Source organism: Myotis lucifugus, unplaced genomic scaffold (genome assembly GCF_000147115.1).
Source record: "Myotis lucifugus unplaced genomic scaffold, Myoluc2.0 scaffold_65, whole genome shotgun sequence".
Lineage (NCBI taxonomy): Eukaryota > Metazoa > Chordata > Mammalia > Chiroptera > Vespertilionidae > Myotis > Myotis lucifugus.
Window position 1 is genome coordinate 928,435 of NW_005871113.1, and position 25,302 is coordinate 953,736.

Consider the following 25,302-nt stretch of genomic DNA (forward strand, 5'->3'; position numbering starts at 1 on the left):
CCCATGAGCTCATCGGCACGGGACAGGCAAGGACCGTTCCCTACAGTGTTCTGATGGTCCCTGGCTCGGATTAGAGCTACTGCCAAGTCACATTAAGCCTGCATGAAGCATCAGTGAGGAAAAGAGGCTTCTGGACAGAGGAATGTGACACAGAAGCAGGGCAATGTGACTAGACCTCATTATCTTAGTGCCTTTGAGAGCATACTGGAGAGCAGAGCTGGTTTGAATCGACTCAAACCTACCATAAATGGAGTCTAAAGGCAGGCTAGCGACTCCCCAGAGAAATTCCTATTATGTCCATGGAAGGGGAATGAAGCAAGTCCCATCTGGCTGGGCCCAGAATATCCTTTGCTTAGGGAAGCTTGTGGTGGCTGCTTTTAGTGCCGACTGCATGTCTGTACTAGACCAGAGCCCGGACACAGAGGTGGAAGCGCACTGGAAAATGAGCCAGATAGAGCAGGCAGTGCTGGGCGAGCCTTTGTCTCTAAGACATCTAAACCACAAGGCAAGATGTTAAGTAGGTACCATTTTTATAAAGTCCCCAACTGATTATGAGACAATATTATGACTAATGTTGCTAAGAGTTGCTATAGCAAAATACAGTGACCTTATCTTTTTCCATTGGTCTCTCCGTATGCAAGCTAACATCAAAAACTGGCTGGCGATTTTTTTCTCTGTGGGGCTGACACTCTCGGGGAAACCCCAGAACTTTAAAGTAAGTGCACAATGAAACTGGCCCTATTAGGAAATAAAGGCACAGGGGGGTGAGGTGACAATTCCAGTGTTACCTGCTCAAAGAGGCAGAAGTACGTACTGGGCTCCCTTCTTCACGATGTAGTGACCTCTAGCTACTCTCTATCACATTAACTTTCAGAACTAAGTTATCTTGTGAAGTAGCTGTAACTGGAGGCTTCATGGAGTCCAGAAAACCAGCATTCACATCCATTCAGCAATGGGTATAATCACTTTATTAGAGGGGTGGTGCTTTGTGCAGCATATTAGAGTGAGTTGCTCTGACATATTAGAGTGAAAAGTCTTTATTCTAGACATACATAACATCCATACCTTGAGCACAGTGAAGTTACACTGCTACAGGTGTGGTCCATGAACCTGCGGTACTACCAGCCCTGGCAGTTTGTCAGAAGAACAAAATGTAGGGCCTGCAACAGACCCAGTCCATCCAAATAGCTGGGAATGGAGCCCCCAAATCTGCATTTAAGTTCTCTAGGTCAGTGATCGCCAACCAGTGATCCGAGGACCACTGGTGGCCCGTGGGGTCCAAAGGTTGGCGACCGCTGCTCTAGATGATTCTTATGCATCTTAAAGTTTTGAGTAACTAAGTATTCGAAAATAAAGAAGGGAATAAACAATAAGTATCATAAGGTCTAGGATTCTGCCAGGGACAAGTGACATGTTCTTGCTGTCATTTAGACTTTTAATAATCAGGGAAAAGGAGGAGGATGAACTACATGCAAAATTGCATGTGCGAAGAAGGCGCCTCAAATGCGTGCCTACAGGTGCCATCAGATACCTGCTCCACATTCTGTCTCACCAAGGCCTCTGGACCGGGCTAAACAGCCAGCACGTTGGCCTCGCTCCCTGAGTGCAAGACTCTTGCTTGGCTTGGGGACCAGAGGGGAGGGGTGCGTACCCTGGTTCAGATGCCGGATGCAGTCGCTCAGGAGAGCCTGGAACTTCTTCTGCTCAGCAGCCTCCTGGAAGCAGAAGTAGCCGTCCCTGAGGAATGGCTGCCACAGGTACACGGGGAAATCCTTCGGTGGGACCACAAAGGGCGGGGTGCTCTCCTTCTCATTGGATGCTACGGAAATATTGAAAACACAAAGATGTTTTTGTACTGTGCATCTGTTATTTAAAATACTTATTTCAGGCTGTGAAGGGAACTCTCTAGGGCAGGCCATGGGATGGAAAGGTGGTGAGAGATGTCTAGGGAGGAGGGACTGAGAGTCCACCAGGCTCCTCCCACATCTCTCTACCAGCTTCACCTGTCTCCCACCAGCAGGTGGCCTCACCTCCTACCCCACAGGGACAAGCAAGGCCATCGGACACAATCTTTCCCAACTTCCTCACACAACGAAATGCACCATGGAGCTCCCTCTTCCCTTGTGGTCCTCTGCAAGCTACTCTGTCCAGCTGTGCACCCCCCTTCTCTCCCCCAGGCCTCGTGTCACCAGGTCTGCTCTGTGCCCTGCACTCTCTCCCTCCTCCCTGTCACTTGTCTTCCTGCCATCAACCCCTGTTCTCACCTCAGTCTGGTTCCTGCCGCTCCAGGCCAAAAACCAAATTGCTGAGGTCACTAATGTCCCCCTGACTGCCAGGCTGTGGCTCCTTCTTTATTATCTATCCTTTGAACATGATCTGAAACGTCTGTTGCTGCTAACCATACCTTCTTCTGGAAACATTCTCTTCCCATGACTTCTAGGAGCTCGTCTCTCCTGGTGTCCTTCATGCTTTTTAAAAACTGCTTCTTCTTTGTCACCTTTTCTGGTTCCTCTGCACCTTCTCTCCACATCCCCTCCCCCAACCCCCCCCAACCCCCAGTTAAGTGTTGGTGCTCGTTCCCTGTTCTGTACTGGTTTCCTCTCTCAGTCTCCACTCTCCCCAGGTGTGGTCACTGACTCCACGACTTTGCATATCACTTCTGCAGTTCATAGTAACTTTCCTCCTTCCCTTCCATCATGATTTTCCACAGAAAATTCTCATTCATCCTACAAAAGTCCATTCAACAGCCCCCTGCTCTGTGGTGCCTTTGTTGACACCTCCCTCTGCCACCAGACAGACGTGGGTGCTCCCTACCTTGTTCTCCCAAAAGATTGTAATGATCTGTTTCCATGTCTGGCACCCACACTCAGGGTGAGGGGCACCGCCTCAGACAAGCTCCCTCATGGATTCTCCCCAGGAAGCTACACCACTGCCCTAGGGCCCCCAGAAGATGGAGACTGCATCTGACAGATCTTTGTATCCTCAGCACATGGCACAGTCATGGAACCTAGTAGATGCTGAACTATAGTTTGTTGAATGAATAAATGTGCTACATTTGTCCCAGGACATTTTAAAAGCCTTGAACAATGGGGACTTTTACCTCTTCCCTCAAAATCAATTCCCAGAGACTCGTGTAAAGCCACCCCGCTCAGATCCTGTTAGTCTCTAGCTACCTCTCATTTAACCTTTTACAGAAATTTTCCAGATGCCATTAGTCTGAATTTTTTTCTGAGTTGAGTCACAAGGATATCACAAACGATCTACTGTAGAATGTTCTATTTTTAAAACTCAGAAGGCCACAGATATCATGAAGAAAAAAAAGTCATTGGAATGCCCCAATCCGAAGCCCTGAACCAAATGGCATTAGTCACACAGGACTCATGTTTTTTATTCCTTTTCATTCCTTCCGATATGATATCAACAATAAATCAATAAGTATATTGTGTTCTAAATGATTTCATTGGAAAGTCCTTTTGGAGAGATTCTGAAGGGTCAGCATGCTGATATTCCCATTTCCAGAGCCCCGGTGACATATAAGTAGATGTTGAAAGAAAATATAATAATATGTATAGTGCACATAAAGTGTTGTTTTAGCCTGAATTACTTAATAATAGTTTGTTTAATCTAGGTTTATGGACCATGTACTAATCTAATAATAGTGTTATTAAAAACACTATGCTAAGCATTCCTCACCAAAAGAACAATGGAAAAACTAACTCTATTTTCTCCATAAATTCTAATAAAATGATTATACCCATTAATAAGAACCAGCGCTCTCTTCAGGAAACCAAGTAATTACTGTGGAGCATGATTTACACAAAGCCAGATGGGATTATCACATTATCCACAGTTCATGAATCTCTATGCAATGCACTAGTTGGCCTATATACGCATATTATCCATCACTTTCTCTACATGGAAAACATAGAATGAATGAAAACCCAAGTATATTAGAGATGGAGAGATCCTTCTAGATTTTCAAGTTCAAGGCCCTGGAGTTGGAGGAACAGTAATCAGAGAAGTTTAGTAACACTAGGGGAACACTTGTTAAATGGCACAGTTAGAATTAGATAAAAATCCAGTCTTCCAATTCTCAGTTCCATGCTCTTTCCATGGCAGCATTCAGCTATTATTTATAAATACGCTAATTAATTCAATGCTTTTTTACACCCTAGCTATGAGTTACTGTAACGCTTGTTAAAAACATTTTGTCGATTTAGGATACTCTAGTGCACATCTTCCTAACATTAGAAAAAATAATATTCCCTGACATGCTTACGAAAGATGAGGTTGTACCTTTCAAAGACGGGGCCCTGTCTGTTTATTTCTGCTGTCTGTGGAGCTATGAAAGCCACCAATATATTCCCCAAACCTTTAGCTGTCTAACGGTTAGTCACTCTAACCTGTGGCCCATTTTTGAAGCACTAGAAACGTAACAACTGAGGTGTGCATTACTGAATGTGGTTTAAAATAACAGAAGTGGTACAATGTTTACCTAAATTAGGGCAATCACATCTCCCATGTGTCTGTGGTGTGCATGTGTCTGACCCAGAGGCTCTCAACTTCAGCAACTATCGATATTGTGCGCCAGGTAATTCTTCATTGTCAGACTGTTCTGTGCATTGCAGTAGGTTTAACAGAATCACGGGCCTCTACCCGCTAAATGCCTGCAGCGTCATCCTCCCAAGCTGTGACAACCAAAAATGTCCTCCAGACGCTGCCGAATGTCCCTGGAGAGTGAAATGCTCCTCCCCCGGTTGAGAGCGGCTGGTCTCCCTAAGCAGAGCAAGTCTAAGAATTTGCCTTGGGAAAGAATGCTCAGCAACTCACCAAGAGGGTCTGGGAAATGCCTGTCCGATAATAGATTGTATTCCTCTTCGGAGGTTAACACTTTGCCACCAGCTGGAAGGATTCGGCTTTTAGGAGCAGCTCCTCTCTGATAGGCCTGGGAAAGGCAAGGCATAAAGGAATGATTATTTTCCCCCTTTTGGATTTTTTTGAAAAATATCCAGAATATTAGAAATAGACAGACAGACACTCAGAGATAAGCAATTCCCACACTATGTCATTGAGTAAGAGCCATTTATTGAAAAAATGTGTTTTGTGTAACTGCTACTTGCGAGGTCTTACTTTAGTACTTTTGTGTGATGTTCACAACATGGGAAGTCAGAGCCCCTAATCTCAGGGAGATTCACTGAGGAAAGCATCATCTTCGTAACTTCCTGCGCCCCGGCACCTGAGTCATTCTAATAACCACAAGGGTGATGATGCAGACAGACATTCACGACACAACATGTGCAGACCGATGACTAATGAGCCTGTGGGACAGGTAACTACAGTCATGGTTGCCATGGACTGTCACCAAAAACATAAAAATGTTGCTGTGATAAATATGCCACCACTTTGCCCTCTGACACGAAACTGGTTTTTTTTTGGGGGGGGGGTTGTTGTTGTTTGCTTGTTTTATATATTTTTATTGATACCAGATAGAGGAAGGGAGAGGGAAAGAAAGAAACATCAATGACGAGAGAGAATCATTGATGGACTGCCTCCTGCGCACCTCATACTGGGGATTGAGCCTGCAACCCAGGCATACGCCCAGACCCAGAATCGAACTCTGACTTCCTAGTTCATGGGTCAATGCTCAACCACTGAGCCTCACTGGCCGGGCGGGCATGAGACTGTTTTGCAGTCCAATGATCTGGGATGGAATAGCAAGGTCATGACATCAGAACAAATTCTGGCCAGCAGACAAACAGCTCTGCTGTTGGGGAAACGTACAAGAGGTGTGAGCATTGCTAAGGCACTAAAGTATTTGTTAAGCAGATAAGCCCAGAAGGACATACAGATAAGATTTAAGTGTGTGCGTCTGATGGCAGGGATTAAGTCAAGGCAAAATGTTGAAAATAACAGGCTGAAAGCAAGTTGAGAATGGAAACCAAGCCACTGTGGGACCCAAATGTAGCGTGTACTCTTGGGAATAACTAAAAATAATTGATTGGGGCAATGTGATCAGGATAAGAAGAACACATTCTCCCTCAATAAGGTAGTGACTGAAGAGACCCAAACAAAACAAACTCTGGTATCTAAGAAGGTTGTTTCCATAGTTGTGAAATCCACTAATCAACTGCGTAAGCACATCAGGGGTGCAGAGCCTAACAGACAAGAATCAAAAGTTGTGTGGTTTTGAAAAAGTTCAGAAGCAGTTTGATTGAGACTGCTAAATTGTGTTAAATCTAAATTATGTTATTTGTTATAACAGGCCCCAATCTGGGCTTGTATGAGCACTGCATCCTTTAATCCTAAAAAGAGCACTATGAATTAGTTATTATCTCCCTTTTATAAATGAGAAAACGGGTTAAATAACCTACCGATGGCCCATCGGTGAGTAAGTGACAAACCCAGAACTCATACGTGGGTCTGTCTAGCCCAGTGCAGCCGTACAGGAAGTACAAATTAAATGATTATCCAATGAGAATGCTTCATTTTTCCTACTTAATTACCATCCAAAACCGAACCCCCCGTAAAATAATAGGCAATTTATAGGTACTTAATGTATAACTCTTGGGTGTAATTTTTAAAAACACTCTTCTCTAAATAAAAGCAATATTAAAACTTGGAGGAATTATGGCAAACTAGATGCCATTTTTTAAATTTCCAAGTTTCTAACACTTGTTTATTACCAAATTCAGTAATCATATCTTTAAAATACATATCTTAAAAATCCAAACTGGACCATTTGAAAATGATGAGCAAAATAGTTTTTAATACTTTATTATTATCTAATTCAGTAACCGTATCTGAAAAATCCAGTTTCACTTGAAAATAATGAGCAAATAAATTGAAAGTTGAGGGAGAAAGCTTTAAAAAACTAAAAAGAGGAAAAACACCAGTTTTGATTCAAAATGAAACTTCAATTAGTGCCAAATATGGTTAAAACCATAATAAATATAAGAGGAAGCTCTGTGAGTGTTTCCTCCCAATTTTTTAGTAGTAATCATACTGACAACTGCTCTACATCGGGCTCTGCCAGTGCTTGGCCATGTGCTGAGGGCTTCAATACACTCATTTGTTTGATCCTCAGAGCAACATCATGAGGAAGGGAGCATGCTCACCATTTCACAGATGAGAAAGGTGAGGCTCAAGGAGATTTATGACTTAGGAAAGGACACATCTATAATTGATAAAGGTGTGATTTAAAGTCCACAATATTAACCATTCTGCAATACTACCTCTTCTCAAGCTTCCCTGAGAGGACATTGTACCATGTCATACAAAATAAAGGTGACTTGAGCGTAAACCCATGAACCAAGAGGTCACCAGCTTGATTCCTGGTCAGGGCACATGCCCGGGGTTACAAGCTCGATCCCCAGTAGAGGGTGTGCAGGAGGCAACGATTGATGATGTTTCTCTCTTGTCAATGTTTCTATCTCTCTATCCCTTTCCCTTCCTCTCTCTCTAAAATCAATAAAAACATATTTTTAAAAAATAAAGGTGACTTATTATCATTATTATTTGTAGTGTATTGATAATTTGCTACAGAGAGCAAATCAAGTGTTGAATAAAATCCTAATATAGGTAAGTCGAGAAAACATTAGCTTAATGAATGTTGCAAAGAATAAGACTACTCAAGGCAGCATTGGCTGATGGCCTGAGGAATAAGTTTATATTGTACTTTATTTCTATTTTCCATCAGAAATGGGAAGGAAGGAAACGCATTGGTCTGTTGTCTGAAGTCTCCTCTTATCGGTTTAGTGTCAAGAGAGCAAAGTGGGATTTTTTGGTTGGTTTTTTTTTTAAGTTTAATTTTTAAAATATATTTTATTGATTTTTTACAGAGAGGAAGGGAGAGAGGATAGAGAGTCAGAAACATCGATGAGAGAGAAACATCGATGACCTTCCCCCGGCCTCCCCTACTGGGGATGTGCCCACAACCCAGGTACATGCCCTTGACTGGAATCGAACCCGAGACCCTTCAGTCCGCAGGTCAACGCTCTATCCATTGAGCCAAACGGGTTTCGGCTGGTTGTTTTTTAAAAAATATTTTTATTGCTTTCAGAGAGGAAGGGAGAGGGAGAGAGAAATAGAAACATCAATGATGAGAGAGAATCACTAATAGGCTGCCTCTTGCATGCCCCCTACTAGGGATCAAGCCCACAAGCTGGGCATGAGCCCTTACTGGAATTGAACCCAGGACTCTTAGGTCCATAGGCTGACACTCTATCCACTGAGCCAAACTGGCTAGGGCAAGAGAGCAAAGTTTTAAATCTGTTACTACTAACTGAAAAATATTAACTATTCATTTCAAAGACAGCTTGAGATTCTGTAGATTTAAAATGTGTATAGTAGGAGATCTGAAAGGAACTGTTGGGATCAGTCAGTCTAATTCTCCAGTTTAATGGAAGCCCAGCCTGAACTTTAGTTTTCCTGATTCATGGTCCAGTGTTCTTCCTTCTACGCCACTATACTTTCCATGGGGAAAGAAATGGGGACCAATAAAAACTGAAGCCCTCCTGGGTGCTAGGCACTTTACTTATGTTCATAATCTCATTTCCCCCCACATTTCACAGACAAGAAAAATAATGAGATAACCAGGAACAAGTTTAAAGAAAAAAATCCATAAATACAGGTGGAGTAAGTATGTGAAATGCTCATGAGTTCCTAGGAACTCATGCAAATTCAATCACAATCTTTTTTTTATCCTCACCCTAGGATGTTTATTAATTTTAGAGAGAGAAGAAGGGATTAAAAGGGAGGGAGGGAGGGAGGGGGAGAGAGAGAGAGAGAGAGAGAGAGAGAGAGAGAGAGAGAGAAACTTTGATCGGTTGCCTCCTTTATGCACCCTGACCAAGATTGAACTCGAAACCTAGGTATGTGCCCTGACTGGGAATCAAACCTTCAACCTTTTGGTGTAAGGAACAACATCCCAACCAACTGAGCCACCCGGCCAGGGCTCAATCATAACCTTATTAAATAACTCCTCAGCCACCTGACATGTAGGAGGCTTAAGAACGGGGAGGCACGACCAGTGTGGCTCAGTTGGTTAGAGCATTATCCTGTGAACCTATGGGTTGTGGATTTAATTCTCAGTCAGGGCACAAACCCAGGTTGTGGTTCCATCCCATCAGGACACATATGGGTAGCAACCCATAGATATTTCTCTCTCACCTGGATGTTTCTGTCTCTCTCCCCCTCCCTTCCTCTCTCTCTAGAATCAATGAAAAACATATCCTCAGGTGAGGATTAAAATGAATGAATGAATGAACAAATGAATGAATAATGTGTGGGGAGACTTGGAGACACAGAGCAAAGGGAGGGGCAGCGGGGCAGTGACTGAGAAAGACCTTGAAGCTGAATGGTCATAGGAAAGGCTCCTGCACTGGTCACGAGGCATAACCTGTTTTCACACTCACTTGCAATGAGTTGTTCAAAGTCTATCTTGCCCACTAGACTGCAAACATCTGTCTGCAATATACCCAGACCTTTCATGATATGCGGCATATATCAGTAATAGGCGCTCAGTAAACATCTGTTAATTGAAATGTGTGCCTGCTAGAGAGTGAGTGCTGATTGAAAGAACCAATCCTGAAGAAGACAACCAACACACCCAATCTTTAAGAGTATTGGGAGAAGCCAGGGGTAACAAGGAAATATCCTACCTCTTTGTTCTCATAGCTCTCCACAGCAAAATCATTTTTAACCACCACATATCTCTCCTTCCATTTCTTTATATCTTCGGCAAACTGGCATAGTTCTGCTTCATACAGAACGGTTCCAGGATCCAATGGTGGCTTAAAGAAGATGAATACAATTAGTGATGGCCACAAAAGATAACATACCATACTACCACTAAGTCTGTCCCTGGCATTTCAAGGAATATTTCAGGAAACTGACATCCTGGAGAAATGGTTGCTTCTTCCCCTCCCTCCACACTTCCCTTTCCCACCCTCCTGATCAGATGCAAATATTTGTCTTATTGATATTTTTGTGGCTTTCATTTCTCTCCATGGTGCCACAGAGACAAAGCTATGCCTGGCATACACGTGGCACTTAATAAATCCTTGATAAACTCTGTGGAAGAGAGGGAGGGAAGCAGTTAAGTTGCAGAAATCTATCCCAACACCAGGAATATGCCTCAGTTTAAGTCCTGAAAAACAGGAAAATTAACAGGCTGTTCCCCTATTCATCACAGCTTCAGGCAGCCTCAAAAGTCAGGCTCAATGGCCCTGGCTTGGCTCAGTGGATAGAGCATCGGCCTGCGGACTGAAGAGTCCTGGATTCGATTCCGGTCAAGGGCACATGCCCAGGTTGCAGGCTCGGTCCCTGGTGAGAGGGTGTGAGGGAAGCAGCTGATCAATGATTCTCTCTCATCATTGATGTTTCTCTCTCTCTCTCTCTCTCTCTCTCTCTCTCTCTCTCCCTCTCTCCATCTCCCTTCCTCTCTGAAATCAATAAAAATATATATATTTTTAAAAAATGTCAGGCTCACTGGTTTTCCCAGGCCCCAAAGCCCTGGGAGCCAGGCTGTAAACACTGAGCCTGTTCTCAAGGAGACCCGTTGGCTTTCCAATCAAAGAATAGCAGGGAAACCAGCACAGCCCAGTTCTGCCTCTACTTAAAAGTTTGAGGGTTTTTTTCATTAACTGGTGGCATAGATGCTGTAGGAGAGTCTCTGTAAGATTTCCACTTAGGTCTCCCACGGAGCTACTCGTGGAAGGAACCATTCCCATCCTGCCTTACAGTGCAATTCCTGATTTATCTCAAAATATGGAAATGGATCTTCTGTCTTTTACATGAACTTACATCTACTTTTGTGGGGAGCCGATATAGGATTAAGCCTCGGACTGACCTGTTGGCAAAGTCACAAACAAGTCCCAGCTAGAGGGCACAGTCCTCTTAAGCATAATTAGGCTTGACCTTATGACCTCCCTAGATCTTACCTGGGAAGCTAATGGGCTGAGGGAAGTGCAGCAAGAACAAGAACAAAAACAAGTGAAACTCACAAGAACAAAACCAAGTGAAACTCACAAGAACAGTGTAACTATGATCAAAACAAGTGAAACTCACAAGAAGAGTGTAACTATGGAAACCACTACCTTGTTTACCTCTGACTATAAAATAAAGGCTCAGTTTGCCTCGGGATCTTTTCTCTGTGGCCTCAGCCACGCACAGGAAGATCTGCGGAGACTAAAGAGAGCTAGAGGGTTCTGAACGCTGTCTCCGTGTAAAACGTTCTTCGCCGACTCCGTCCACACCTTTGGGAACCCCTGGCCTGCTGAGGCTGGACCCCGGCATACTTTCCCTTTATTAAAGATCATAATGCCTTTAGAAACTCGTTCCTCCACTTTCAAGCAACATTTACAGGAACCACCCAGAGAGGATAGAACTGGTCATCTTTTTCAGGGATGAAATAAATTCCCTTCCAAATCCCAGGGCTCAATGTTCTGTCCTCACAAATAACACTTAAAATAAACACCTGATTGTAGTCTACAGGTCCCACGTGGTCTAGTCCCTACCTGTCACTCCATAGTCATTTCTCATCCCTTCTCCCTTGTTTGCACTGCTCTCAGCACACCAGCCTTCCCAATGCGCTTGTGGCTACCTCACGGTTTCTGTACTTGCTGTGCCATCTGCCTGGACCAATCTTCCCACAGATAGGCACACAGCCTACATTTATTTCACTCCAGTTCCTGCTCAAATGTCACCTCCACAGAGGGGTTCTCTGACAATCTACTCTAAAAGAGGACTCCTGCTCTATTTTTCTTTGTAGCATTTATTATCACCTGATACTCATTTGTTTATTGTCTGTCTCCTACATTTGAATATAAACAGGGAGCAGAGAATTCGTCTGGTTCCCCAGTTCTTGGCATAGGGCCTGGCACATAGTAGGTGTCAATCATTATTGGTTGAAGTCGTGAATAATTATTATAATAGAGCAAAGGAGAAAGAATAAGTTAGGGGATTAGAAGAGAAAATCATATTTGATCAATGACCAAAATAAAAATGACAGTAGTACGAGGTACTAAAATTATGACTTTGTAAACTGAACTTCACTACAGCAAGTCAAATTGGCTGATATCAATGTGAGGAAAACAATAAAACTGGATCATGCTAGTTTTCTTAATATGGATCACACCACATATGTTCTAACTTCCAGGTAAATAAGACTTTTTTGAGCATGAAATGATCTGAGAACACATTTTTTAAAAAATTGCCATTCAGATGAATGCTTCTTTCAGATATAGTATCTTATATAATAAAAGCCTAATATGTTAAGTGTCCGGTCATCCAGTCGTCAGTTCAACCAATCAAAGCATAATATGTATGCTAATGATATGCTAAGGCTGCTCAACCACTAGCTATGATGTGCACTGACCACCAGGGGGTAGGTTAATTGCTGCTGGGGTCCGGCCAATCAGGACTAAGCAAGATGGGCCGGACATACCCTGGAGCCCTCCCGCGGTCCATCCCTGCTGACCAACCTCCTGCGTCCCTCCCCAGCCCTGATCGTGCACCAGTGGGGTCCCTTGGCCTGGTCTGTGCCCTCTCGCAATCCAGGACCCCTTGGAGGATGTTGGAGAGCCAGTTTTGGTCCGATTCCACAGGCCAGGCTGAGGGACCCCACTGGTGCACGAATTCGTGCACCGGACCTCTAGTGAATTATAAAGCATTACTCAGTGGGAGAAAGATGTAGAGCCAAATGGTCGTGGGCTACCTTGGTCTTCAAAAATTGTGATGTGAAATCTCTTTGTTGTTCTACTTCACTGCGCACATGATTGCAGAAGGCCACAGAGTACTGGCGACTGTAGAAGGGACTGAAGTTTTTGATTGCAGCCTCAGTTTTCCCTGGAAAAACAGGAATATTAGAATTTAGACATGTAGCATCTCTCACAGAACAGACACATATCTATATAATTCATATACACTCCTCCAGTCCCCCTAACACCACCGTTTCCCAGAAATGCATTACTCCCGCTGAGAACCTTGATACATGCTGCACATGCCTTGATCTCTCCCTCCCTTCCTGAGGTAATTCTGAGGGTCTCTGCTGTCCTTAAGGACCATCCATCCAGTAACCAATAGAATTTTTCTTCATTTTACATCAACAACCCATTGCCATGGCCATAAACTCAACATCCTGCCAATCCTCAATGACTACCACCCTACCTCACACTGTTCTCATTTCAACTGGCTCTTCATTCCCCTCTACCCCCATCGTTCAACTCCTGCACAGCAATAATCCCACCATTTCAGCTCTGCACACTCATCACTCCATTTGTCTTCAGATGCCTGAGGCTCCAGCCCTTGTCTTGCTGATCCATAGCCCTGGATAAAACACCAACAAACTATTTCTTCTACTTCTGGTCCTGTGTTCTGGTTTAAAGTGTGTGTGTGTGTGTGTGTGTGTGTGTGTGTGTGTGTGTGTGTTTCAAAGCATCATATAATTACTGTCATGTAAAGGTAGAGAGAAAACCTTTAGGAGTCTAGAGACCTGAGTTCTGGTCCCAGTTCTACTGAGACAGATAGCAGCTGTATGACCTCAGTCAGGTCACTCATTCTTCCATTCTTCCTGGGTTCCAGTGTCCCCAACTCTAAAGGAAGGTGTCCACTAGTCCACACTGTTCTTGGAATCTACGTGACAATGAAGTACAACCATGGAAGTACAGCTGCTTCACAATAGTGACCAACCACTGCAATATGGTCTCTCGGCACCAGAAGAAAATAAGGCTGAGAACCAACCATGTGGGGGCAGCTCGGGGACTCAAGATAGAGGGAGAGTCAGGCACTGGGAATAGTCTTGAGCTTTTCCAACCTGTGCTTAGCTTTAGAGAGTAGGGTAGTTGCAAACGAAGGAAAAAAGGAGAAATAAGAAAGGGCAAAGGAGTATTTTAAAGCAGATTAGAAATCTTCACAACCTTTCAGAGACTTGCTATAGGGTATGGAAATCAATACAGGTCCCATGGACTGTGCCTAAAAGCTGTTAGGCCTTGGAATAAGGTATTAGCCTGAGAAAAAATAAACCTGATACAACATTCCAAAGTATTTTTAAATACTTTCAAGTGAACTTGGCATAATTTTTGTTTTCCAATTTGATATTATAGTCAATAGAGAAATATTAAAATATAACATACTGATAAGATTTGTTTTGAGTGATTGTACATGTAAAATTTTAACAATAAGAATTCACATGGGTTGAGATACTCAATACAAGAATCTCTTTGGCTCAAATAAACTCACAAAATTTTTTAAAAAAAAGAACCTTGAATCCATGACTGTCAACTTCTAACCTATAAATCACAGCCCCAAACACCCACAGTGTAGGAATATTCTCTTTATATGGACAAGTTTATTTTAGCTCAGGCATTTAGGTCTCATAATATGTATGAGGTAAAGGGACCTCTTACTTATTCCCTCAATAAAATGCATTTCCTGGCTGTATTTATGGGCTTTAATAATTATTACTTGTAAGGTGCTTTGAGACCCACTAATAACAGCTTCGGTGGAAATGCAAATGAAAGCTCCTATAATTTAAACCAGGCATGCTTTTGCTTGCTCTGTGAGTTTATGGTATTACTATTAATCAATATTTGCATAACACTTTAATACACTCAGGCTTTATAACTGTCTAATTGGTTATTATTTTCATTAACTTTTATATAGTGCATAAGAAATAAAATTCAATACCCTTGTCTATAATTTTCTTCCATAGGAATGAGACATCTTTGAGAATTCCCACAACGAGAACGAGTCTCACCTCACTGAAACGTATAAACGATTAACAAAATGTGCCCTTTAGATCCAGATAACCACTATTTTGTCTAGCAGAAGAGCAGCCTGCTAATTTCTGATGCTAATTTTTGCACTCTGGCAAGAATTTGGATTTAAATGGAAGGAGATGGATGTCGTTTTATGTGAGCTCTACAAAGCTTTGAAAGCTGATGTCCTGCCACACCACCAAGCCTCCCTTCAAAGATGCCCGGTCTCCACTGAGGTGCTACGATGCCACCACTCCCTCCCAATGTATGAGAAAAATGCTTCTGTGATTTGAATATTGCATCCGGTACCATCAATGCATCACCCACTAGGCAACACTTATAAAAAAGGGGGATCCCAGCTTCCTTGGGTAATTAACCTAACGACTGGTTCAAAATGTGAATAACACAGCTAAGAACATCACAAGTTATAGGGGAAAGAGAACCTACAGCAATCCCGGAAATGCATCTAGATTTTATAGTAAGCCTAACTAAGCCCCAACAAAGGAAAGTTCAATGTGGGGATCGTGACACTTTGAGGAAAGCCTGTTGCTGGGGCAAAATGCCACTGTGGTCAGGACCATGGACTCTGGAGTCAAGACAGACATGGGTTTGAGTCCCATCTCTGCTCCTTTGCAGCAGTGGCTTCTCACATGGCTTCCTCTTGTATAAAACTAAACAAGAGGAGCAATCTATTGTTGTGGTAATTACATGACATAATGCAGTCAAGTGCTCAGCACTGGCGTCGGCACATAGAAATTGTTCAATAACCCATAGTAATTAAACTGATGACAATGGTGATAATGGTGCCCCAAGCCAACTACCAAGGCAATGTCCGTAAGCTGAACTAAGAAGTCAAGGAGAAGCCAAAAGCAGGTCGTCTGTGTAACCCTTTAACTGGGGCCATCAAACATAACCTACATTTTCAGAGATGCTTCAGACTTATCAGCACATCTGAGGTCCTCAGTGCATCCCCGAATTGAAGCCAACTGATCAAAACATTAGCATTAACGAGCCAAAGCAAAAGCATGAGTTAGTAGCTGTGTTACACGGAGCCTCTCTCTCTGAGCCTCAATTTTCTCTGCCTATAAAATGGGGAGAATAAGACACCCATTTTCACAGGATTTCGTCTGGATTAAATGAGACGGTCTTCAGGTAAAAGAGTTTCTAGAGTGGTGCCTGACACTTTAGCTGCTCAATAAATTTTGACTATTATTACTATCATTTACTGTCCCACCGTGAAAGCATTCAAATGAAGTCCATCAGCCCACAGGTACCACATACAAGAACTTCCGCTGGAACCAGCTTATTTTCAGTTTTCAAGATTCTTGGGTTTTGAATTGCCTTCATTCCCCACCCCACTCCCCAATTTAGTATAATATTTCCTGTCCGAATTTGTAAAACACAGTGCCAGATCTTTCACTAAAAGATAGTTACTCAATAACGTAAAGACTAGAACCAATGGAAGGACTACTTTCACATTTTGTTATACCAACATTTTTGGTAAATATTTCTTCTAATTCTACTCAATTATTGCAGCCTGTGTTGGACATTGTGTTGGTACAATTTACTTCACCTGGCTGCTCATTATACCCTTCAGGATAATCACCACTAAAGCTTTAAAAAAAAATGCCTCTTCGATAGCTCTGTCCACAACATTTTTCTTCAGTTCAACTTTGTAAAAGTAAGAAAAGTGTCTTCTGGTCCTTTCAGAACCATTTCAATTCACAGTTTCAGAAACTCAGCACTGTTATTTGATTCCTTCTCCCTCACACTCATATTCAACCATCAGATCTTGTCACTTCCATTTGCACAAGATTTCTTGAATTCATCCCCCTTTCCCCCCATCTCCCCACACCTTGAACCAATCTTTATCACCTTTTAACATTGCAAAAGTCTCTTCCTCTGCTCTATGTCAGCATCACAGCGGAGCCAAAAAACTTACTAGCTTTCAGCTCTCGTAGAGAAACAAAAAAGTCAAAACCAGAGTGGGAGGCGGGAGTGCCATCCTGTTACACAGATCCTGGAGGATTATGGGACTTAAGCCACCGCATGGCCTATGTGGCAGAGGCAGGTTCTGGGAAGTGGACAGAGTGAGTCCAGGGCTGATGGAGCAGAATGGGAGAGGCTGAATCCAAGCTGGCCACCAGGGTCCCACTCAAGAGAAAGCTGGCACGAGTTATCAAGGCCCAGAGGTTACAGTGGGGAACTGTCCTTCAGAACCAAGTCTTGCCAATAATGCTCCCAGGGAACTCTTCTGAAAGCCGTGAGAGGCACACCTCAAGTCATAGAGGCACAATCCTGTGTCCTGGTCTGACAAGTTTCATTTGACAACTGCTTCAAGACCATGTCATTACCCTTGTAAAAACCTTCAGCAGTTCCCCACTGCTACTCCCCAGAGTAGTAACCACTTAGCCTAGCACCAAAGGCCCTGTGTTCTGGCCCCCACTGCCCTTATTGCCTACCTCTCCTACTGCAACTATACCTCCTGTGCCCTGTACGTGTCCATGTCTCCCTCCATCCATCTCCCCCTAAATGCCCTGCCAGCCAAATTCAGACCCTTCACACCCAGATGGAAGTCCCAACCCAAGAAGCCTTTTTGGCTCTCCCCAGCTGCAAACAGTCTCACCTTCTTTTGTATTCTCCCAAAACCGTGTACCACCATTGCTACAGCTGTTTAAATAGAGCTTATCTCTCCTCCCAAGGTATACTGTACTTATGTACTCAGCAAATATTTGTTGGATGAACAAAAGAATGGCTGCGTAAATATTTAAGAGTAACGCAAAGTACAAAGCATCATAATCATGGAACCCACGTCAATACCCCAAGAAAGGAGAAAGGCAGATTTCTCAGCCTGAATACTTATTTCAAATACACACTCTTGAAGCCCAACTCATTTGTTTTTGAGAAAAAAATCAGACTCTTACTGATTAATTCCTCTCAAGTTTTTAAATGGATTTTGTCCATGAAATTATATGTGGGAAAGTATTTACAACAAACGCCTTCTTTGTTTGTTTTTCTTTACTAGTCTGTAAACCTGGGAATTATATAAGGGTCTAGGTAAAGCTTACATTACATCTGAAGGACCTAAAAGATTTGTATATTGTCTCATTCTAGAAGATTCTTTGCTAAACTTCCAGTTCTGTCGTAGTTCAACTCAAATCTAGTCTTTAGCATTAGTTTTCTTCCTTGGAAGATACTGTTTATAGCGGATTATTCCCAGTTTCTCTATTATTCCCAATGTCAATGCAACTATATGCTATATTATAAAATCTCTGAAATACAGATTCTTTCCTGCCTCACTTTCAGAAAAGCAGTTCAGAAGTACAGAAAGATATAGAAAAATCCAAACACTATTTTCGCTATATTTCCTTCTAATCTTTTTTACATTTTTAAATAGTTGAGAATATTATATTTTGTATCCAGTTTTATTTCCATAACATTTCATCCTTAGTTTTTGCCTATGACATTCCTTAAATAAATTAACATATTTCAGATGTTACATTTTTATTGTTATTATGGAAGAAAAAAAATATTTTTTTAAAAAGGTTTATTTTAACAAAGTGGCTGCTTCCTGGGAATGAAGGCGAATCCACCTAGTAGAGAGGGTCAACTAGGCCTTTGGAAGTTTTCTTAGAATTTGTTGAGGTTTCAGGGGAAGATTAATTTGGGGGAACAAGAGAAGTGCCTCTAAGTTATTTTTAATATTTATAAAATAGAGCATACTATCCATTATTGTTTATTTTCCCTCGAGTTTCTCAGATCATAAAAGTTTAAAAGTCCTGATGAATTACAACATCAGCTTGAGCCTCCGGTATCGAAGCACCATCACTTTGCACCTTAGGGTGGGAAAACCAGGAATCCCAATGCACAACACAAAAGTGCAAAAATCTAATTACACAGAACAATGCCCAAGGACTCTCTTTCTTCTAGTCAATGCCTTAGAGAAAGGGGATAAATTGAATTCTTCATAATTGAACATACCTGAACTATTTTTTAAGCACATTTATGGTTGGTGCTTGAGTGACTGGTTTTTGAACAGACTCCTCTAGGCAAAGTCAAAAATTTTTTCCTGAGCAGCCTTGATGCCCGCAAGTCCCTGCATTCTACCAGACAGAAACTCCACTTTGAGCTAAAAATAAGAGACGTGTAAACCAACTTACATTCTCTGTGATTTACTTCAGCTATTAATCCACAGAAGAGACACACACGCACAGTTATGATCCCAAAGCTTATATTAAATGTACGAAGTCATTCCAGGACCCTCTCCACATGCAGAAAGCATCTGGATAGAAAGCAGACGCGTTCAGGAACAAACAATAGAACTGTTTCCTGGTTTCCAAAACTCACACTCATAGAGATCCAAAACTCTGAGTTAGGCTTGCCATGTACTTGACCTTGGACTATTAGACACCCTCAATTTTCCCCAAACCCTGTTCTAAAAGCAGGCCAGCACCGTCAATTTGGCCACAAAGCTTAACCCGTTAAGGCAGTGGTTCTCAACCTTCTTAATGCCGCGACCCTTTAATACAGTTCCTCATGTTGTGGTGACCCCCAACCATAAAATTATTTTCGTTGCTACTTCATAACTGTAATTTTGCTACTGTTATGAATCGTCATGTAAATATCTGATATGCAGGATGTATTTTCATTGTTACAAATTGAACATAATTAAAGCATAGCGATGAATCACAAAAACAATATGTAATTATATATGTGTTTTTCGATGGTCTTAGGCGACCCCTGTGAAAGGGTCGTTCGACCCCCAAAGGGGTCGCGACCCACAGGTTGAGAACCGCTGCGTTAAGGCCATTCAGTGAATCTACATGCTCTTACAGATGCTATAACAGCTCCAGTGGGTGAGGCAGAAGTTAAAACACTTTTCTGCAGATGATCACAGCCCCTGGAATAAATGAAGGTTCCCATTCCTCACTACATATTTAGAAGAGCAATAGCTTCACAGGGTACTGTAAGTAGAGAAAAGGGGTTGAGGGTAGTTGTGGGGGACATTTAAAAAGGAAAACACTCTACTACTTTATAAGTTACAGTTCCCTTTATCTTATTCTATGAAAAATAAAAATGCCACAGTGGTCAGTTGTTCCAGAGAACAGCTTTCTAGAACCAAAAGACCTTCAGTCTGGTCTCTTTTTTTTTAGGGGAAGAAACCTGTAGTATTGTTGGAAAAATAGATATGCCCGTACTTTTACACACACATCTTTCTTTCGCCATAATTAGGTGGAAGCTAACTTTACATTTTCTTCCATTTCATTTGGGAAAAGTGCTTGGAAATTTTCAATATTATTTTGCCATTACCTCACAGCATGTGTCCAATTTTCTTATGACACAGCTGATGAGAATAAATCGTGTTTATTTTGTCACTTCTGTAAGCTGTCTCAAGTCCCCCAAGGAAGCTAAAGATTGGCTATCTTTTTCTTTACAGAAATGAGAAGAGTGTGAAAAAGAAAATTAAATCCATCTGACACAGCTCCATTCTCTGCAAGCATCACAAGAACTCTGAATTCAGGAGGAAATAATCGTATTTTTGCCTGTTAGACAACCTTTTGTGGGTTTTGAAGAAAACAGATAACTAAAATTCAGAAACTGAAGTATTGAGATTCCCTTTGCTCTTCTTGAGTCTAATTATAGTTATTCAATTCTTTCTGCACATGTTTTATCAGAGGCTCACATTCCAAAATCCTGGAAATATTCTTTGCTTTGAGATTGCAACCATGCAAATGAATACAACAGGCACATTAAAAGGAATCAGGCCAGACTTAAAATAACCCAGGACACAAGCCTAGGAATTTTACTAAGCGGTTCTCCTTCCAAACCAATAGGTTCTGGTGTCTCCCCCAGACTTATTTCCCAACTATATCCTTTCTTTCTCTTCATTCCACTTTCTACTTTTCTTCTTTCCACACAGAAGTTATGTTTGTCTGAAATACTTTCTATTATAGTTTCTACTTCTCTCTCACAAATATATACCATTGCCCTGGCCTGTGTGATGCAGTTGGTTGAGTGCCATCCCATGCATTCAAAGGTCCCTGGTTCAATTCCTGGTCAGGGCACAAGCCCAGGTTGAAGGTTTGATTCCCCAATTGGGTACATATGGCAGGCAACTGATCAATGTTTCTCTCTCTCTTTCTCCCACTAAATCAATAAAAATATTTTTAAATTATACACACACACACACACACACACACACACCATTGATGTAAAAAAAAAAAGAAGCATTTCTAGATAACTGTGTTTGGGGCCCAGATATGCTTGTGTTGTGTTAGTCTGGAGGTACAGATAACAATAAGAAAAGGTAAACTTGGCTAGGAAAATGAAATGTGGCATTGCTCGACTTGGTGGTGGAGGCTTGGTGATGGGGGTGGGGAAGTCCAAGAAAAAGTTCATAAGCTATTCAACATTTCTGCAGACCAGCTGGCTTTTTGAAACTATTTACAAGGCAGATAAGGTACTCATTAGTGAGAATTATCTTAACAGGCTCTAACTTATCCTCACAAGAATGTAAGAACTGCCCAAATGATTCTGACTCCTGTCCACTTGATTTGGTCAGGCACTGTGTCCTCCGAATACAATTTTCTTGATAACAACTCAAACATCTCCAATAAGAATGCCTGACCTAGTACAGTCCAAAATACAGCTCATCACAGAGTCAAATTTTGCATTTTTGACAATCTAAGCCTTGCCAGTCAGTGGATCAGTTAATCACTAAATTTAAAAATTCCTAAGTAAAGTACATTAGTGAAAAAAGTATCCAAAAGCTGTGTGATGCATTAACTACTTAGATAGTCCCAAGTTCTTTAAAATCACCTCCTTCTTATCCTATGGAAATTGCTCTTCTTTAAAAATGAGTTCACGAGGCACTTAATAAGTGTGCTGGAACCTCATACGATTAGCTCTGCTTGGAGTCCAAGCCTCCCAAATGAGAGTCAATTACTCTAAACTAGTCATTATATGCACCAAGGAAGTAGAATTGTAAATAACTGGGAATACTTCCCACAATACCCCTGAGAAAGCAGCTTCAGTTCATCTGGATGGTAAGCACAGACACGCCAGGGTCAATCATATTCCAACTTCCATAGATTGATGAAAAGACCAAAGATTACAGACTTCCAGAGCTAGATTGTAATGCTTATTTCCATCCTTCTCCTATTTTCAGATCAAGAAATTAATTGGCCACTGGTCAAATTTCTTATTCTGTGAATTCATAGCCTCTCCCCATGTGTTTTCTTACCAACAAAACTAGTGAGTAATGGAACATTTATGAAAAAAAAAGTGTCAATGTTTTTAACAGTATTTCTCTCTACTAATACTTCATGGATGTTTATGGAGGAATCCAAGCACTTCTTTTATGATACACATTTACAATCAATCGAAATACATTATCGAGTCCCAACACAATTATCAACTTCTTTAATGAATATTTAGCTATTGGATCAATAAGTTAAAAAGCAATGCTAGTGTCTACTGCTTCAGTGTAATGAGTTTGCAATTTATCAGTAGAATCAGCATGCCAATGTGTTTCAGAGTCCACTCTGCATAGACAAGGACTCTTTATTCAAAACAAGCCATTAAGTGATTTAGGAAGGACAGTAAAAGCATTTGGCTCAGGTTCATCCCAACTGGCAGAAGTTGCCAGCAAGAAGGCAGAGACCCAGCAAAGCCCAGGGCACAAGGGATCGGAGCCGACCTTCTGAGTACCCCTTAATCTCATTCATGTGTCCCAGTTAAGTGGCATCACTGTCTCAAGTCAAGCCGCAGTCTTTGCTGGCAAATATAAGGCTCCCTGGGAAAGGCACTAAGTAGATTTTCTTATCTGCTGATTAAGAATCTGTTTTTTCATCAAATGAAAGTTAAAAGGTACTGCTATGGACCAGCCCAGCCACCCACATGATATCTGAAATATCTTTAACAATCGAACCACTCCTTTGAGATGCTCATCACCCCCACACATATGTGGGTTGTATGCATAAGTAAATGTGTATTTTCTCCTGCTATTTTACCTTTTATCCGTTTAAATCACAGGCTCCAGCCACTGAATTTCAGACGGCAGAGGAGAGCTTTATTTTCCTCCCATACAGTACCCAAGTCAAAGGTCTCTGATGTATGGTAAGACAATCTAGTTTTAAAACTTCTGCGTGTTGCCCAGCCAGCGTGGCTCAGTGGTTGAGAGTTGACCTGTGAGTGAGGAAGTCACAGTTTGATTCCTGGTCAGGGCACATGCCCGGTTGTGGGCTTCATCGGACGAGGCAGCCAATCGATGATTCTCTCTCATCACTGATGTTTCTGTCTCTCTCTCCCTCTCCCTTCCTCTCTGAAATCAATAAAAATATATTAAATAACTAAATAAATAAATAAATAAAAGACGTGTTAAAAAATAAATAAATAAAAACAAAACTTCTGGGTGTCAGGAAGCTGCGGGCACTTTACCAGTTTTCATTTGTTCTGTTGTAATGAGAAGAAATAGAACATAAGGTATGACTGACGATGGGTAGCTTGAAGGCTGGATGATCTCAACTCTACTGGACGGAGTATAATATATTGGAAATCTGGCAAAGGAACTTGGAAATCTGGGAGGTAATAGGAAACTACTAAACATGTAACTATACCATCAAGGTAATTGGAAAAACAGAAGTAAAAGAGAGGAAGAGAGGGGGAGGTCGAAAGAAAAAACTTTTGCATAGTGAAGGCTTTCTCAATGGCAAAGTTGTTAACTGTATGATTGAGAGAAAAGAAAGATCTCAATAGGATTGGAAATGGCTTTTTTGACAAAAGGCCTGCATTCTAACCCATTCCCGAATTTGCCGCTGTTTCAAGGAACATATTATATAATCACCACAGGGAAGTCTAACATTTCAGTGTAGTTGCAGAAATCCATGAACATCCCCATTTTGTGAATGTGGAAGCCATCTGCTTATCTACTTTCCTTCAGAGAATAGAATGAGATTCTCTCAGAGTACTTGAAGCTCTCCATAAAAGACACAAACAAAAGAAAGGTTGTTACTTGCAGAAGCAGAAACATCACGCGCTAAAAAAAAATGTGTCTATTACGGCTTCTGTGGGCTTTCCTCAGCAAGAAAACTGATCTGAAATAGTACAGACACCATTGGCTCTGTTTGTCGTAGAGATAACAAAATTGGGGGATAAAAAGATGTTCATGCTGGGAAGCAGAAAGCTGCAACAAGGTAATAAATTATATCGCAGTAAAGCTAAAAAAAAGCTTGGGCTGTCACCGAGTTCACATTTTAAATAAACTTCACTTTATTTCATTGTAACATGTATGTTATCATGTTTGGCCAACTGCAAAATTTGACTTTTATTGTACTACTACAGCAGACGGAAGATAACTTAGCTATGTGCAGAAATGTAAAATAATTCATTGATTCTTCTTTATCCCCTCTGAATAACTGATTATGTAAAAGAAAACAACAGATAAATTATATATAACTTGGTCAAAGGTTTAAAATAAAAATTTTTTAAAAAGAAGTAAAAGTATTTCATCACTAAGATTAAAAGTTGTTTGTTCCATTTAATATAACAAAATATAAAGATCTTCTATTTGTAATAATAGAACCAAAATAAATATTTTATTAAATGAATGAACTAGGTATGTATGAAACATCACTTTTGCTTACAACAGTCTCTCCTTTCTCATTCATAGTCATATTCTCCCTCACCTCCATTTAAACTTGTAAATACCTCTATAATTCTTTAGAAAACTCTATTTCAAAACTGTTCTGTTTCTTACATACTGTGAGTTTATTTTCCCTTCGTTAGACAACCAGAAAGACTTCAAATAAATATCAATTTGACAAAAAGATTTGTCCTAAAACAATGTGTTAACTATGCAGTGATTTGGTATGAAACAAATTGGGGGGGGGATCAATAATCTTAAGCCTTTAGATATCTGGTACAAACTGGGCTCCCCTGACCTGTCGTCGATGAAGCAGGGTGACCAGCTCCCAGCAGCCTGGGGCTCCCAGAAGGAACTTTTTACCCCTTTTCTCCAAACCTGATCTGAAGTTTACTGTTTCCCTGGGAGCAAACCATCACAACTACACATTTAACAAAGAAAGCTGTGAGGTGAACATTTAGATTAAGACCATGTTTATGTGTCACAAAAATACTTGGTTGATTTAATCCAATTTAGCAAGAAGGGGGAAAGGATCGAGGTGAAACAGTCTGAATATTAGAAATTTGCTACTTTTAGAAAAACAAAACAGACCCCAATTTACGCTGGAAATAATTCTTTTTTTTTAAGATTCCAGAGACTCTTAAGAAGAAAAGAAGTGAACTACCTTGTCATCTGTTTTGCTGTTTTCCAGGAAGGATCTCTGTGGTGCTTTAGACTTGTCTATATTTGGGTAATGGCAACAGGTGAGGAATAAAATGCAGCTGCATAGTAACTCCCTGGAGTGTCTGTAAACATCCTAGGTAATGAGTGTAAAATACATCTGAATGCACAATGCCTTCTATGAGTCAGTCACAGGCTCTTTCATAATCTCCAAATAAACAAATTAATAAAACAAATACTAAA

The 25,302-nt window shown here is 41.3% G+C and overlaps 1 protein-coding gene across 1 annotated transcript in view; it reads right to left on the bottom strand.

Annotated features, from left to right (window-relative positions):
- FAM129A (family with sequence similarity 129 member A) overlaps window positions 1-23,690 on the bottom strand; it is an 87,310-nt gene extending 63,620 nt beyond the window's left edge. Inside the window, exons 1-5 of the mRNA XM_023754733.1 lie at window positions 23,618-23,690; window positions 12,716-12,846; window positions 9,660-9,791; window positions 4,831-4,945; window positions 1,652-1,819 (exon numbers count right to left, since the gene is read on the bottom strand). Of these exons, the coding sequence (XP_023610501.1) occupies window positions 1,652-1,819; window positions 4,831-4,945; window positions 9,660-9,791; window positions 12,716-12,846; window positions 23,618-23,675 (604 nt within the window). The 5' untranslated portion in view covers window positions 23,676-23,690. The remainder of the gene's footprint in view (window positions 1-1,651; window positions 1,820-4,830; window positions 4,946-9,659; window positions 9,792-12,715; window positions 12,847-23,617) is intronic.
- Window positions 23,691-25,302: the final 1,612 nt, after the last annotated feature.